The sequence below is a fragment of the Procambarus clarkii genome, chromosome 81, assembly GCF_040958095.1.
Source record: "Procambarus clarkii isolate CNS0578487 chromosome 81, FALCON_Pclarkii_2.0, whole genome shotgun sequence".
NCBI lineage: Eukaryota > Metazoa > Arthropoda > Malacostraca > Decapoda > Cambaridae > Procambarus > Procambarus clarkii.
Window position 1 is genome coordinate 4,054,454 of NC_091230.1, and position 15,250 is coordinate 4,069,703.

The 15,250-nt window shown below is 47.7% G+C and overlaps 1 protein-coding gene across 1 annotated transcript in view; it reads right to left on the reverse strand.

The window, feature by feature from the left end:
* LOC123752158 (tyrosine-protein kinase receptor Tie-1-like) overlaps window positions 1–15,250 on the reverse strand; it is a 41,545-nt gene that overhangs the window by 10,760 nt on the left and 15,535 nt on the right. The window contains exons 3-7 of the mRNA XM_069315481.1: window positions 13,500–13,536; window positions 6,240–6,460; window positions 5,897–6,025; window positions 2,709–2,993; window positions 1,616–1,747 (exon numbers count right to left, since the gene is read on the reverse strand). Of these exons, the coding sequence (XP_069171582.1) occupies window positions 1,616–1,747; window positions 2,709–2,993; window positions 5,897–6,025; window positions 6,240–6,460; window positions 13,500–13,536 (804 nt within the window). The remainder of the gene's footprint in view (window positions 1–1,615; window positions 1,748–2,708; window positions 2,994–5,896; window positions 6,026–6,239; window positions 6,461–13,499; window positions 13,537–15,250) is intronic.

The following is a 15,250-nucleotide window of genomic DNA, read 5'->3' on the forward strand; positions in this document are numbered from 1 at the left end:
AAGAGACTTCGTGACAACCCATCAACATGGGTTCAGGGAGGGTAAATCTTGCCTTACAGGATTGATAGAATTCTAAGATCAGGTGACAAAGATTAAACAAGAAAGAGAAGGGTGGGCGGACTGCATTTTTTTGGAATGTCGAAAAGCCTTTGACACAGTACCCCATAAAAGGTTGATGCATAAGCTAGAGAAACAGGCAGGAGTAACTGGTAGGGCGCTCCAGTGGATAAGGGAGTACCTAAACAATAGGAAGCAGAGAGTTACAGTGAGGGGTGAGACCTCAGACTAGCGTGAAGTCACCAGTGGAGTCCCACAAGGCTCTGTACTTGGACCTATCCTGTTTCTGATATACGTAAATGATCTCCCAGAGGGTATAGACTCATTCCTCTCATTGTTTGCTGACGACGCCAAAATTATGAGAAGGCTTAAGACAGAGGAGGACAGCTTGAGGCTTCAAGAAGACCTGGACAAGCGGCAGGAATGGTCGAACAAATGGCTGTTAGAGTTTAATCCAAGCAAATGTAATGTAATGAAGATTGGGGTAGGAAGCAGGAGACCAGATACAAGGTATCACTTGGGAGATGAAATACTTCAAGAGTCCGAGAGAGAGAAAGACCTGGTGGTTGATATCACGCCAGACCTGTCCCCTGAAGCTCATATCAAGAGGATAACAGCAGGAGCATATGCCAGGTTGGCTAACATAAGAACGGCCTTTAGAAACTTGTGTAAGGAATCTTTCAGAACATTATATACCACATATGTCAGACCAATCCTGGAGTATGCGGCACCAGCATAGAGTCCATATCTAGTCAAGCATAAGACTAAAATGGAAAAGGTTCAAAGGTTTGCCACCAGACTAGTACCCGAGCCGAGAGGTATGAGCTACGAGGAGAGACTACGGGAATTAAACCTCACTTCGTTGGAAGACAGAAGAGTTAGGGGGGACATGATCACCACATTCAAGATCCTCAAGGGAATTGACAGGGTTGATAAAGACAGGCTGTTTAACACAAGGGGCACACGCACTAGGGGACACAGGTGGAAACTGAGTGCCCAAATGAGCCACAGAGATATTAGAAAGAACTTTTTTAGTGTCAGAGTGGTTGACAAATGGAATGCATTAGGAAGTGATGTGGTGGAGGCTGACTCCATACACAGTTTCAAGTGTAGATATGATAGAGCACAATAGGCTCAGGAACCTGTACACCTGTTTATTGACGGTTGAGAGGCGGGACCAAAGAGCCAGAGCTCAACCCCCGCAAGCACAACTAGGGGTCACACACGTTGTCACGGGTCTGACAACGGTCCCCAGACAGGTAAGGGGGACACACACTCACGGGTCTGACAACGGTCCCCAGACAGGTAATGGGGACACACACTCACGGGTCTGACAACGGTCCCCAGACAGGTAAGGGGGACACACACTCACGGGTCTGACAACGGTCCCCAGACAGGTAAGGGGGACACACACTCACGGGTCTGACAACGGTCCCCAGAGAGATAAGGGGGACACACACACTCACGGGTCTGACAACGGTCCCCAGACAGGTAAGGGGGACACACACTCACGGGTCTGACAACGGTCCCCAGACAGGTAAGGGGGACACACACTCACGGGTCTGACAACGGTCCCCAGACAGGTAAGGGGGACACACACACTCGCCAGTCAGGGGGTGACAGGCGCCGCCGGACATACAGTCAGGACACCACTCACTGCAGCCTTCACCATAGCGACCAGCGGGACACTCTGTAACAGTTAATGTGACGTTACTAAAGTGTGGTCTATGTTGGGTGTTACAAGTCATGTGTCAGGTCAATGTTGGGTGTTACAAGTTATGTGTCAAGTCTATGTTGGGTGTTACAAGTCATGTGTCAGGTCTATGTTGGGTGTTACAAGTCATGTGTCAGGTCTATGTTGGGTGTTACAAGTCATGTCTGAGGTCTATGTTGGGTGTTACAAGTCATGTGTCAGGTCTATGTTGGGTGTTACAAGTCATGTGTCAGCTCTATGTTGGGTGTTACAAGTCATGTGTCAGGTCTATGTTGGGTGTTACAAGTCATGTGTCAGGTCTATGTTGGGTGTTACAAGTCATGTGTTAGGTTTATGTTGGGTGTTACAAGTCATGTGTCAGGTCTATGTTGGGTGTTACAAGTTATGTGTCAGGTCTATGTTGGGTGTTACAAGTCATGTGTTAGGTTTATGTTGGGTGTTACAAGTCATGTGTTAGGTTTATGTTGGGTGTTACAAGTCATGTGTCAGGTCTATGTTGGGTGTTACAAGTCATGTGTCAGGTCTATGTTGGGTGTTACAAGTCATGTGTCAGGTCTATGTTGGGTGTTACAAGTCATGTGTCAGGTCTATGTTGGGTGTTACAAGTCATGTGTCAGCTCTATGTTGGGTGTTACAAGTCATGTGTCAGGTCTATGTTGGGTGTTACAAGTCATGTCTTAGGTCTATGTTGGGTGTTACAAGTCATGTGTCAGGTCTATGTTGGGTGTTACAAGTCATGTCTTAGGTCTATGTTGGGTGTTACAAGTCATGCGTCAGGTCTATGTTGGGTGTTACAAGTCATGAGGAATAATGTAAACATAACCACAAGTTACAACAATTATGTTCACCGATACATAACTTCCAGCTTCTAAACATCGCAGGTGAATATTATGAAAGACTATCAATAACCAGACGAGATGTTGTGGCCTCTGCTCACCTCTCACCAGCAGGCTGAAGGTACCAAACTGCTTCTTGTCACCCCCAGGCTTGGACACTCTGGTGTAGGGTATAACAGAATAGAAGCCAGAGCCGGTGAGCTTGTCTGCCGGGATGATGAGCTGGTTGTCGTCCGTGAGGTTAGATGGCTGCCATCCGTAAAAAGTGATGGGTTCCTTCCGCCACAGGACCTGGCGACTTGCTGTTCTGTCCCGCAGTGTGAACCTCAGACGGAGGTCCTCACCCTCACTGACCGTCACACTCAGCTGCTCCGGCACGTACCTGGCTGAGAACAGTGAGAGATACAGTGAGACACACAGGGAGAGTGTGAGATACAGTGAGACACACAGGGAGAGTGAGAGATACAGTGAGACACACAGGGAGAATGAGAGATACAGTGAGACACACGGGGAGAGTGAGAGATACAGTGAGACACACAGGGAGAATGAGAGATACAGTGAGACACACGGGGAGAGTGAGAGATACAGTGAGACACACGGGGAGAGTGACAGATACAGTGAGACACACAGGGAGGATGAGAGATACAGTGAGACACACGGGGAGAGTGAGAGATACAGTGAGACACACAGAGAGTAAGAGATAGAGTGAAAGACACACAGGAAAAGAGAGATATAGTGACGGAAATAATCACAATGAGAAACATTTAAAACCGATTTGCAAAATAATAGATGTTGAACATGACATGAATATTCTAAAATTTGCATACTGACAGGTCACCAGCCGTGAGTCACCAAGTACAGTATACTGACAGGTCACCAGCCTTGAGTCACCAAGTACATTATAGTGACAGGTCACCAGCCGTGAGTCACCAAGTACAGTATACTGACAGGTCACCAGCCTTGAGTCACCAAGTACAGTATACTGACAGGTCACCAAGTACAGTATACTGACAGGTCACCAGCCATGAGTCACCAAGGACAGTATACTGACAGGTCACCAGCCATGAGTCACCAAGTACAGTATACTGACAGGTCACCAGCCGTGAGTCACCAAGTACAGTATACTGACAGGTCACCAGCCGTGAGTCACCAAGTACAGTATAATGACAGGTCACCAGCCATGAGTCACCAAGGACAGTATACTGACAGGTCACCAGCCATGAGTCACCAAGTACAGTATACTGACAGGTCAGCAGCCATGAGTCACCAAGTACAGTATACTGACAGGTCACCAGCCATGAGTCACCAAGTACAGTATAATGACAGGTCACCAGTCACCAAGTACAGTATACTGACAGGTCACCAGCCATGAGTCACCAAGTACAGTATACTGACAGGTCACCAGCCATGAGTCACCAAGTACAGTATACTGACAGGTCACCAGCCATGAGTCACCAAGTACAGTATACTGACAGGTCACCAGCCATGAGTCACCAAGTACAGTATACTGACAGGTCACCAGCCGTGAGTCACCAAGTACAGTATACTGACAGGTCACCAGCCATGAGTCACCAAGTACAGTATACTGACAGGTCACCAGCCGTGAGTCACCAAGTACAGTATACTGACAGGTCACCAGCCGTGAGTCACCAAGTACAGTATACTGACAGGTCACCAGCCGTGAGTCACCAAGTACAGTATACTGACAGATCACCAGCCTCTTGTCAACTAGCACCACAGTTCTCAAGAATCCTGTTTACAAAGAGTTACTTAATTGTCAGCTTTCGTAAGAGAGCATGTTGGTGCACTTATAGTAAAGTAACGGCTCCGTACACCGTCCTCTCCTGTAGTGGTTCTTACTAACACCAGTCTTCCTGCAACCTCTCCTAAGAGCACGTCACATTTTGACATACTTTACTTTACTTAAGACTAAAAACTGTCGTACCAGAAAATGGTCGCTGCTCACGAAATAACAATAATGTCCCGTTTCCTGACTGTGGGTCCTCTGTTAGTGTGAATAATGCACTTTAGGTTCTTGACGGTGGGAACGTTCGCGAGAACAGGCTACTTGTACAGCAGGTCATGAGCCATAATGGCACGAGCTGACCATACTGACCCCGGGCTGACTGTACTGGTCCCGGGCTGACCATACTGACCCCGGGCTGACTGTACTGGTCCCGGGCTGACTATACTGACCCCGGGCTGACTGTACTGGCCCCGGGCTGACCATACTGACCCCGGGCTGACTGTACTGGTTCCGGGCTGACCATACTGGCCCCGGGCTGACCATACTGACCCCGGGCTGACCATACTGACCCCGGGCTGACTGTACTGGTTCCGGGCTGACCATACTGGCCCCGGGCTGACCATACTGACCCCGGGCTGACCATACTGACCCCAGGCTGACCATACTGACCCCGGGCTGACCATACTGACCCCGGGCTGACCATACTGGCCCCGGGCTAACTGTACTGGTCCCGGGCTGATCATACTGACCCCGGGCTGACTGTACTGGTTCCGGGCTGACCATACTGACCCCGGGCTGACCATACTGACCCCGGGCTGACCATACTGACCCCGGGCTGACTGTACTGGTTCCGGGCTGACCATACTGGCCCCGGGCTGACCATACTGACCCCGGGCTGACCATACTGGCCCCGGGCTGACCATACTGACCCCGGGCTGACCATACTGGCCCCGGGCTGACCATGCATACTGACCCCGGGCTGACTGTACTGGCCCCGGGCTGACTGTACTGGCCCCGGGCTGACCATGCATACTGACCCCGGGCTGACTGTACTGACCCCGGGCTGACTGTACTGGCCCCGGGCTGACTGTACTGGCCCCGGGCTGACTGTACTGGTTCCGGGCTGACCATACTGACCCCGGGCTGACCATACTGACCCCGGTCTGACTGTACTGGTTCCGGGCTGACCATACTGACCCCGGGCTGACTGTACTGGCCCCGGGCTGACCATACTGACCCCGGGCTGACCATACTGACCCCGGGCTGACCATACTGACCCCGGGCTGACTGTACTGGTTCCGGGCTGACCATACTGACCCCGGGCTGACCATACTGGCACCGGGCTGACCATACTGGCCCCAGGCTGACCATACTGGCCCCGGGCTGACCATACTGGCCCCGGGCTGACCATACTGGCCCCGGGCTGACCATACTGGCCCAAGGCTTACTAATCTGGCCCCAGGCTGACCACAGAGGCCATGGATTGGTCAGGAGCAACACACAACTTAACACTGGTAACTTGGGTTAAGCTGTGAACATTACCTCCGTGCTTCATGAGTGGGGCGGAGACGTTGTAGTGTGGAGGAGCTCCAGGGGCGCTACACACCACTCCTCGGGCTGTTGTCTCCACACCCGTCGCCCACTTCAGCCGTATATTGCCATCCCCGTCACCTGTGGAACACTGCATGTATCATACTCAACATCATGATAAACTTGTACAATACCTGTCACCCTCAGTGTGACATGAACTCTGGAGTATTAAGTAATTCTTATCAAAAATTAAGTTCATGATAATCGTCCTAAAAGGTATCATCGTGTTTTAAGGTGAGAGAGTGATTAAGGCCGCCATAGGAGAGTGACTTGAGTCACTTGCGTTAATACTTACGTTGAATGGTGGGATTGCTATAGTAGTGTGGCACAATGTGACCCTCCATGCGTTGTGACGTGTGGCCGGGGACACAGTAGGCGAGAACATTGCCAGGGAAGGTGTCCAGGACCGGGTACACCATTGTGATGTCCGGCGCCCTGGTGGTGGTGGACCTGGGAGACCGTCGGGGGGACCTGACAGGTGATACTGTCACACCTGAGTCGTCGTCGTCAACGTTCCTGTCCAAACATTTGGGTAATAAGGAAGGAACAAAAAGCAAGCAACAAAATTATATATTAAACCAAAACAACAACTTTTGTTGGCCACAAACACCAAAACCTTGCTCAGGAGGAAGACATTTTCAACAATAATTATCAACCTTTATTGATAACATTATTGAGACAATCAGCTGGAGGACTTGGGTGACTCGAACCCGCGACCCCAGACTGACGGCCACAACCTCTACCTTAGTGGGAGTTCTCTCTGTAGATAACATTAATTATAACAACACGGTCACATGACTCAAATACCTGGGTCAGGACAACACAGATACCTGGGTCAAGACAACACAAATACCTGGGTCAAGACAACACAAATACCTGGGTCAAGACAACACAGATACCTGGGTCAAGACAACACAAATACCTGGGTCAAGACAACACAGATACCTGGGTCAAGACAACACAAATACCTGGGTCAAGACAACACAAATACCAGGGTCAAGACAACACAAATACCTGGGTCAAGACAACACAAATACCTGGGTCAGGACAACACAAATACCTGGGTCAAGACAACACAAATATCTGGGTCAAGACAACACAAATACCTGGGTCAAGACAACACAAATACCTGGGTCAAGACAACACAAATACCTGGGTCAAGACAACACAAATACCTGGGTCAAGACAACACAAATACCTGGGTCAGGACAACACAAATACCTGGGTCAAGACAACACAGATACCTGGGTCAAGACAACACAAATACCTGGGTCAAGACAACACAAATACCTGGGTCAGGACAACACAAATACCTGGGTCAAGACAACACAGATACCTGGGTCAAGACAACACAAATACCTGGGTCAGGACAACACAAATACCTGGGTCAAGACAACACAAATACCTGGGTCAAGACAACACAGATACCTGGGTCAAGACAACACAAATACCTGGGTCAAGACAACACAAATACCTGAGTCAAGACAACACAAATACCTGGGTCAAGACAACACAAATACCTGGGTCAAGACAACACAAATACCTGAGTCAAGACAACACAAATACCTGAGTCAAGACAACACAAATACCTGGGTCAAGACAACACAAATCACTGCTACTCAGTGGCCTCTCATCTCTCACTGCTGCACTGTTATCTACCACATCACACTGTTACACTGTTGTGTCTCAACTCGGACTTCTACATTGTTGTCTGTTTCCACTGACAGCTACACTGTTGTCTCTCACCTCTTGCTGATACATTGTCTTTCACCTCTCACTGCTACACTGTATTCTGTCAACTCTCACTCCCACACTGTAGTCTCTCACCTCTCACTGCTACACTGTAATCTCTCACACCTCACTGCTACACTGTTATCTCTCACCTCTGACTGCTATACTTTTCTCGCTTACCTTTGACTGCTACACTGTTATCTCTCTCATCTTTCACTGCTACACTGTAGTCTCACGTCTGACTGATACACTGTTGTTTTACCTCTCACTGCTACACAGTTGTCTCTCACCTCTCACTGATACTCAGTTGTTTCTCACCTCTCACTGCTACACTATTATCTCTCACCTTTTCCTTTTTCACTGTAGTCTCTTACCTCTGATTGCTACACTGTTGTCTCTCACCTCTTACTGCTATAAAGTTGTCTCTCACTTCTCACTGATACACAGTTGTCTCTCATCTCTCACTGCTACACTGTTATCTCTCACCTCTTACTGCTATAAAGTTGTCTCTCGCTTCTCACTGATACACAGTTGTGTCACACATCTCACTGCAATACTGTTGTCTCTCACCTCTCACTGCTGTGGTGCTCGGTTTCATGCTCAGTGTGTGGTGATCATTGTGTTGTGCTCAGTGTACGATGCTCTGTGTACTCACCTAGTTGTACTCACCTAGTTGTGCTTGCGGGGGTTGAGCTCTGGCTCTTTGGTCCCTCCTCTCAACCGTCATTCAACTGGTGTACAGGTTCCTGAGCCTTTTGGGCTCTATCATATCTACACTTGAAACTGTGTATGGAGTCAGCCTCCACCACATTACTTCCTAATGCATTCCATTTGTCAACCACTCTGACACTAAAAAAGTTCTTTCTAATATCTCTGTGGCTCATTTGGGCACTCAGTTTCCACCTGTGTCCCCTAGTGCCTGTGCCCCTTGTGATAAATAGCCTGTCTTTGCCTGTGCCCCTGTCGACAGGGGCACAGGCTTTAAATAGCCTGTGCCCATGTCAATTCCCTTGAGGATCTTGAATGTGGTGATCATGTCCCCCCTAACTCTTCTGTCTTCCAACGAAGTGAGGTTTAATTCCCGTAGTCTCTCCTCGTAGCTCATACCTCTCAGCTCGGGTACTAGTCTGGTGGCAAACCTTTGAACCTTTTCCAGTTTAGTCTTATGCTTGATTAGATATGGACTCCATGCTGGAGCCGCATACTCCAGGATTGGTCTGACATATGTGGTATATAATGTTCTGAAAAATACCTTACACAAGTTTCTAAAGGCCGTTCTTATGTTAGCCAACCTGGCATATGCCGCTGATGTTATCCTCTTGATATGATATGTGTGGTGCTCAGTGCGTGGTACAATGAAGTCTCTCACTTCTCACTGATACACTGTTGTCTTTCACCTCTCACTGCTACTCTGTAGTCTGTTACCTCTGCTACACTGTTGTCGCTGACCTCTCACCTCTTACTGATACACTGTTGTCTTTCACCTTTCACTGATACACTGTTGTCTCTCACCTCTCACTGCCACTCACTAGTCTCTTACCTCTCACTGCTACACTGTAGTCTCTCACACCTCACTGCTACACTGTTATCTCTCGCCTCTGACTGCTACTTTGTTCTCTCTCATCTTTGACTGCTTCACTGTTATCTCTCTTCTTTCACTGATACACTGTAGTCTCTTACTTGAGACTGATACACTTTTGTCTTTCACTTCTCGCTGATACACAGTTGTCTTTCACCTCCCACTGCTACACTGTAGTCTCTCACCTCTCACTGCTACACTGTTGTCTCTCCTCTCTCGCTACTGCACAGTTGTCTCTCACCTCTTACTGCTAGAAAGTTGCCACTCACCTCTGACTGCTACACTGTTCTTTCTCACCTTTGACTGCTATACTGTTATCTCTCACCTTTCACTGCTACACTGTAGTCTTTTACTTCTGACTGCTACACAATTGTCTCACACCTCTCACTGCAACACTTTTGTCTCTCACCTCTCACTGCTACATTTTTGTCTCATCACTCATTGATACACTGTTTTCTCTCACCTATCACTGCTACATTGTAGTATCTCGCCTCTCATTGCTACACTGTTGTCTCTGACCTTTCCCTGCTGCACTTTTGTCTCTCCCTCACTGCGACACTGTAGTCTCTCACCTCTCATTGCTACACTGAAGTCTCTCAATTCTCACTGCTACTCTGTTGTCTCTCAGCTCTCACTGCCCCACTGTAGTCTGTCACCTCTCACTGCTACACAGTTGCTTCTCATCTCTCACTGCTACATATTTGTCTCCCACCTTTCACTGTTACACTGTTCTCTCTCACCTCTGACTGCTACTTTGTTATATGACACCTTTCACTGCTACACTGTTATCTCTCACCTCTCACTGCTACACAGTTGTCTCTCCCCTTTCATTTCGACACTGTTGTCTCTCACCTCTCAGTGCTACACAGTTGTCTCCCACCTCTCACTGATGCACAGTTGTCTCTCACCTCTAACTGCTACTGTTACGAACCCGACTCCATCGTTGGAGCAGGGAGCAGCGACATCAACGCCATCTGTGAGTCTGCTCCCTAAACCCCCACAAAATGGACGACGCTATCTGATGGTGGCAGTATGAGACCTGCAAGAGACGCTAGATTCCTGCCCTGTTCAGCCTGTGGAGTCGCTGTTGCTGAGCCGCCGCCGAAGAGGAACTGAGTAGTATCTGCTGTCTGCCTGTGAAGTGGCAGTGACAGAACTCGGCGTATCCCGGGACTGGCTATAGGAAGAGACGACTGACAGTCAGGTGCTACGAAGGAGTGTAACTAGCTAGTTGCAAGAAGCTCCTGCCAGAGGTTCGCTACCCTTGTATTTGTTCGTGTAAAGACCCAGCAGCGCGTGGGGTGATGTTCTCTGCCAGCACCAGGCTGGAGAGTGATTGTGGGTGTTCACAAGGAGCACCTAGTGAGACTGTAGACAGGCTGGCTCATGGCTAGGGTAGACTCGTTGGTGTTTCCCAGTACTGGTTGAGGACGGTACTGTGTGTTGAGGGAACACAGAAGTTGACAAGGCAGCATTGCATGGGCATCGAGGAGCGCTTAGTGTCCTATGAGAGTGACACATGTGTATATATCAGTGTAGTAATACTTCGTTTATGATTCTACTTAAGGTGATGGGAAAGTGATAATATGTGAATATATTGATAATTGATGAAGTGTCGTATTACTTTCAACTTCCCCATTGTGTTTTACTTGCATTACCAAGCCCACTCCTTGAAAGCCACTACCGACTTGGGGTCGGATACTAGTACTTTGGTTCCTCCAGCAAAGAACCCGGTTGCGACCCATAGTGGCCGTAACAGCTATACAGTTGTCTCTAACCAATACTCAGTTGTCTCTCACCTCTTACTCCTACAGTTATCTCTCACCTCTCACTGCTACACAGTTTTCTCTCACCTCTCACTGCTACACAGTTTTCTCTCACCTTTCACTAATTTATAGTTGTCTCTCACTTTTGGCTGATACACAGTTGTCTCTCCTTCTGACTGATACACAGTTGTTTCTCTGCCGCACAGTTGTCTCTCACCTCTCACTGAAAAACAGTTCTTTCCCACCTATCACTGCAACACAGTTGTCTCTCACCTTTCACTGAAAAACAGTTCTTTCTCACCTATCACTGCTACACAGTTGTCTCTCACCTCTCACTGAAAAACAGTTCTTTCTCACCTATCACTGCAACACACTTCTCTCTCACCTTTCACTGATACACAGTTGTCTTTTATCTCTCACAGATACACAGTTGTGTCTCACCTCTCACTTCCACACTGTAGTCTCTCACCTCTCACTGCCTGTTACGAACCCGGATCCAGCGTCCGAGCCTGGAGCAGTGACAACCACGCCATCTGTGGGTCAGTTCCCGAAACCCCCGCCAAACGGACGACGACACCTGGTGAGGACAGCGTGTACTGGCCTCGAGGACCAGTTTCCAGTCTGGTTCCGCGCTCAACACCGCCGCTCCTGACCTCTGGTGAGGTGGTGCTCCGACGACAGCGCCATCTATGGACTGGATACGTCAGGTGTTTGTGCCCGAGCCCGTAAGTGAGGTGTATTAGTGTCCCGGTTATTGATGACGTGTCTGTTTACAGAGCCGACCTGGGACCGCTGTGTTGAAGGTTGAGTCAGTCTACCCGAGGCAGCCAGTCTCCATACCTTGAACGTTGCTGCAGCTGTTGTGAAGTCGTCCCCCCGGAAGAACACTGTGATGTGTTAGCCTGCCAGTGGAGTGGCAGTAAGAGGATTTACCCGGGACCGACTGTTGGAGACGATCATCCACTGGGGTACTGAAGACAGGAGGGTGATTTGTGATATCACACGAGACTCCTGTCTAGGGCGTACCCCTTATATCGTTCGTGGAGGGGCCGTACCAGCCTTGGTGGCTTAGTACCTTGGTGCCAGCAGACCTGCTGGACGTGTGGTTGACGGCCTCCACGACGGTGCCCCCAGTGGACCTGTGTTTTGGCTGACCTGTGGCCAGGGTAGGCTCAACTTCTTTGGATAATTCGTTGTGTGGCCACGAAGAAAGCACCAAGGACTCGGCACCGAGAGTTGTGGCACCAGCGTCTTCAGCAGAAGACAACGATTATGGATTAATCCCCTTGTATAGTGTTAATACCCTCCCCCTGTGCACTTTTTGATTTTATATATTTAATTGGTGATGGTAATAAGTATAATATTAAGTTCTTAGCTTTCTTTCCCTACTCCCTTTAAGTTACTTGCGTCACGGATCGCATCCCTTGAAAGCCACTGCTGGCTTGGGGTCGGATATAACTTCCTCTAACAACATCAGAGTAAGGACCCCGTTGCGTCCCGAGAGGGCCGTAACACTGCCACACTGTAGTCTCTCACCTCACACTGCTACACTGCAGTCTCTCACCTCTCACTGCTATACTGTTATGTATCACTACTCATTGATACACAGTGGTCTCTCACCTCTCTGATACACAGTCGTCTCTCCATCTGACTGATACACAGTTGTCTCTCACCTCTCACTGATACCCAGTTCTCTCTCCCCTCTCACTGATACACAGTTATCTCTCACTGATACACAGTAGTCTCTTATCTCTCACTTCTACACAGTTGTCTTTCACCTCTCACTGCTACTCAGTTGTCTCTCACCTCTCACTGCTACTCAGTTGTCTCTCACCTCTCACTGCTACTCAGTTGTCTCTCACCTCTCACTGATACACAGTTGTCTCTCACCTCTCACTAATACACTGTTGTCTCACCTCTCACTGGTACACAGTTGTCCCTCACCTCTCACTATCTTCTTGAGATTATCTTGAGATGATTTCGGGGCTTTAGTGTCCCGGCGACCCGGTCCTCGACCAGGCCTCCACCCCCAGGAAGCAGCCCGTGACAGCTGACTAACATCCAGGTACCTATTTTACTGCTAGGTAACAGGGGCATAGGGTGAAAGAAACTCTGCCCATTGTTTCTCGACGGCGCCTGGGATCGAACCTAGGACCACAGGATCACAAGTCCAGCGTGCTGTCCGCTCGGCCGACCGGCTCCCACTAATACAAAGAAGTCTCACACCTCTCACTGATACACAGTTTTCTCTCACCTCTCACTGCTACACAGTTTTCTCTCACCTGTTACTGCTACACAGTTGTCTCTCACCTCTCACTGATACACTGTTGTCTGTCGTTGCTACACAGTGGCTCTCACTTCTCATTACTACACAGAGTACATCACATATCGTACATGTACTAAGGCTTTGTAGAGTACACTTAAGCATTATATATAATATAAATGTAGAGTTGTAAGTGATGATGAAGAGTGAACTTACAGGGAGAGGGAGACACCGCTGTAGACGCCAACACTCACTGCAACATGACAACAACAACAGTTAGGTAGATAATATACTGCTCCTGTACTCTCACATATATTGTTCTCATATATAGATAGTCAGTGTTTTATTATAAGGTGAGAATAACAATTATAGAAACATATCTCCAATGTTATAATCACAGATACATTATCTTTCATTATACATAGGCAATGTTATATTAGCTTTTTAAGTCCACATAGAGCTCAACAATATCTCAAGTTACCCTATTAATTCACTGAAGTTACCCATATTCACTGAAGTTACCAGTATTCACTGAAGTTACCCGTATTCATTGAAGTTACCCGTATTCACTGAAGTTACCCGTATTCATTGAAGTTACCCGTATTCATTGAAGTTACCCGTATTCACTGAAGTTACCCATATTCACTGAAGTTACCCGTATTCACTGATGTTACCCGTATTCACTGAAGTTACCCGTATTCACTGAAGTTACCCGTATTCACTGAAGTTACCCGTATTCACTGAAGTTACCCGTATTCACTGATGTTACCCGTATTCACTGAAGTTACCCGTATTCACTGAAGTTACCCGTATTCACTGATGTTACCCGTATTCACTGAAGTTACCCGTATTCACTGAAGTTACCCGTATTCACTGAAGTTGCCCGTATTCACTGAAGTTACCCGTATTCACTGAAGTTACCCATATTCACTGAAGTTACCCATATTCACTGAAGTTACCCGTATTCACTGAAGTTGCCCGTATTCACTGAAGTTGCCCGTATTCACTGAAGTTGCCCGTATTCACTGAAGTTACCCGTATTCACTGAAGTTACCCGTATTCACTGAAGTTACCCGTATTCACTGAAGTTACCCGTATTCACTGAAGTTACCTGTATTCACTGAAGTTACCCGTATTCACTGAAGTTACCCATATTCACTGAAGTTACCCGTATTCACTGAAGTTACCCGTATTCACTGAAGTTACCCATATTCACTGAAGTTACCCATATTCACTGAAGTTACCCATATTCACTGAAGTTACCCGTATTCACTGAAGTTACCCATATTCACTGAAGTTACCCATATTCACTGAAGTTACCCATATTCACTGAAGTTACCCATATTCACTGAAGTTACCCATATTCACTGAAGTTACCCATATTCACTGAAGTTACCCGTATTCACTGAAGTTACCCGTATTCACTGAAGTTACCCGTATTCACTGAAGTTGCCCGTATTCACTGAAGTTACCTGTATTCACTGAAGTTACCCATATTCACTGAAGTTACCCATATTCACTGAAGTTACCCATATTCACTGAAGTTACCCGTATTCACTGAAGTTACCCATATTCACTGAAGTTACCCATATTCACTGAAGTTACCCATATTCACTGAAGTTACCCATATTCACTGAAGTTACCCGTATTCACTGAAGTTACCCATATTCACTGAAGTTACCCGTATTCACTGAAGTTACCCGTATTCACTGAAGTTATCCATATTCACTGAAGTTACCCATATTCACTGAAGTTACCCGTATTCACTGAAGTTACCCGTATTCACTGAAGTTACCCATATTCACTGGAGTTACCCGTATTCACTGAAGTTACCCATATTCACTGAAGTTACCCGTATTCACTGAAGTTACCTGTATTCACTGAAGTTACCTGTATTCACTGAAGTTACCCATATTCACTGAAGTTACCCATATTCACTGAAGTTACCCATATTCACTGAAGTTACC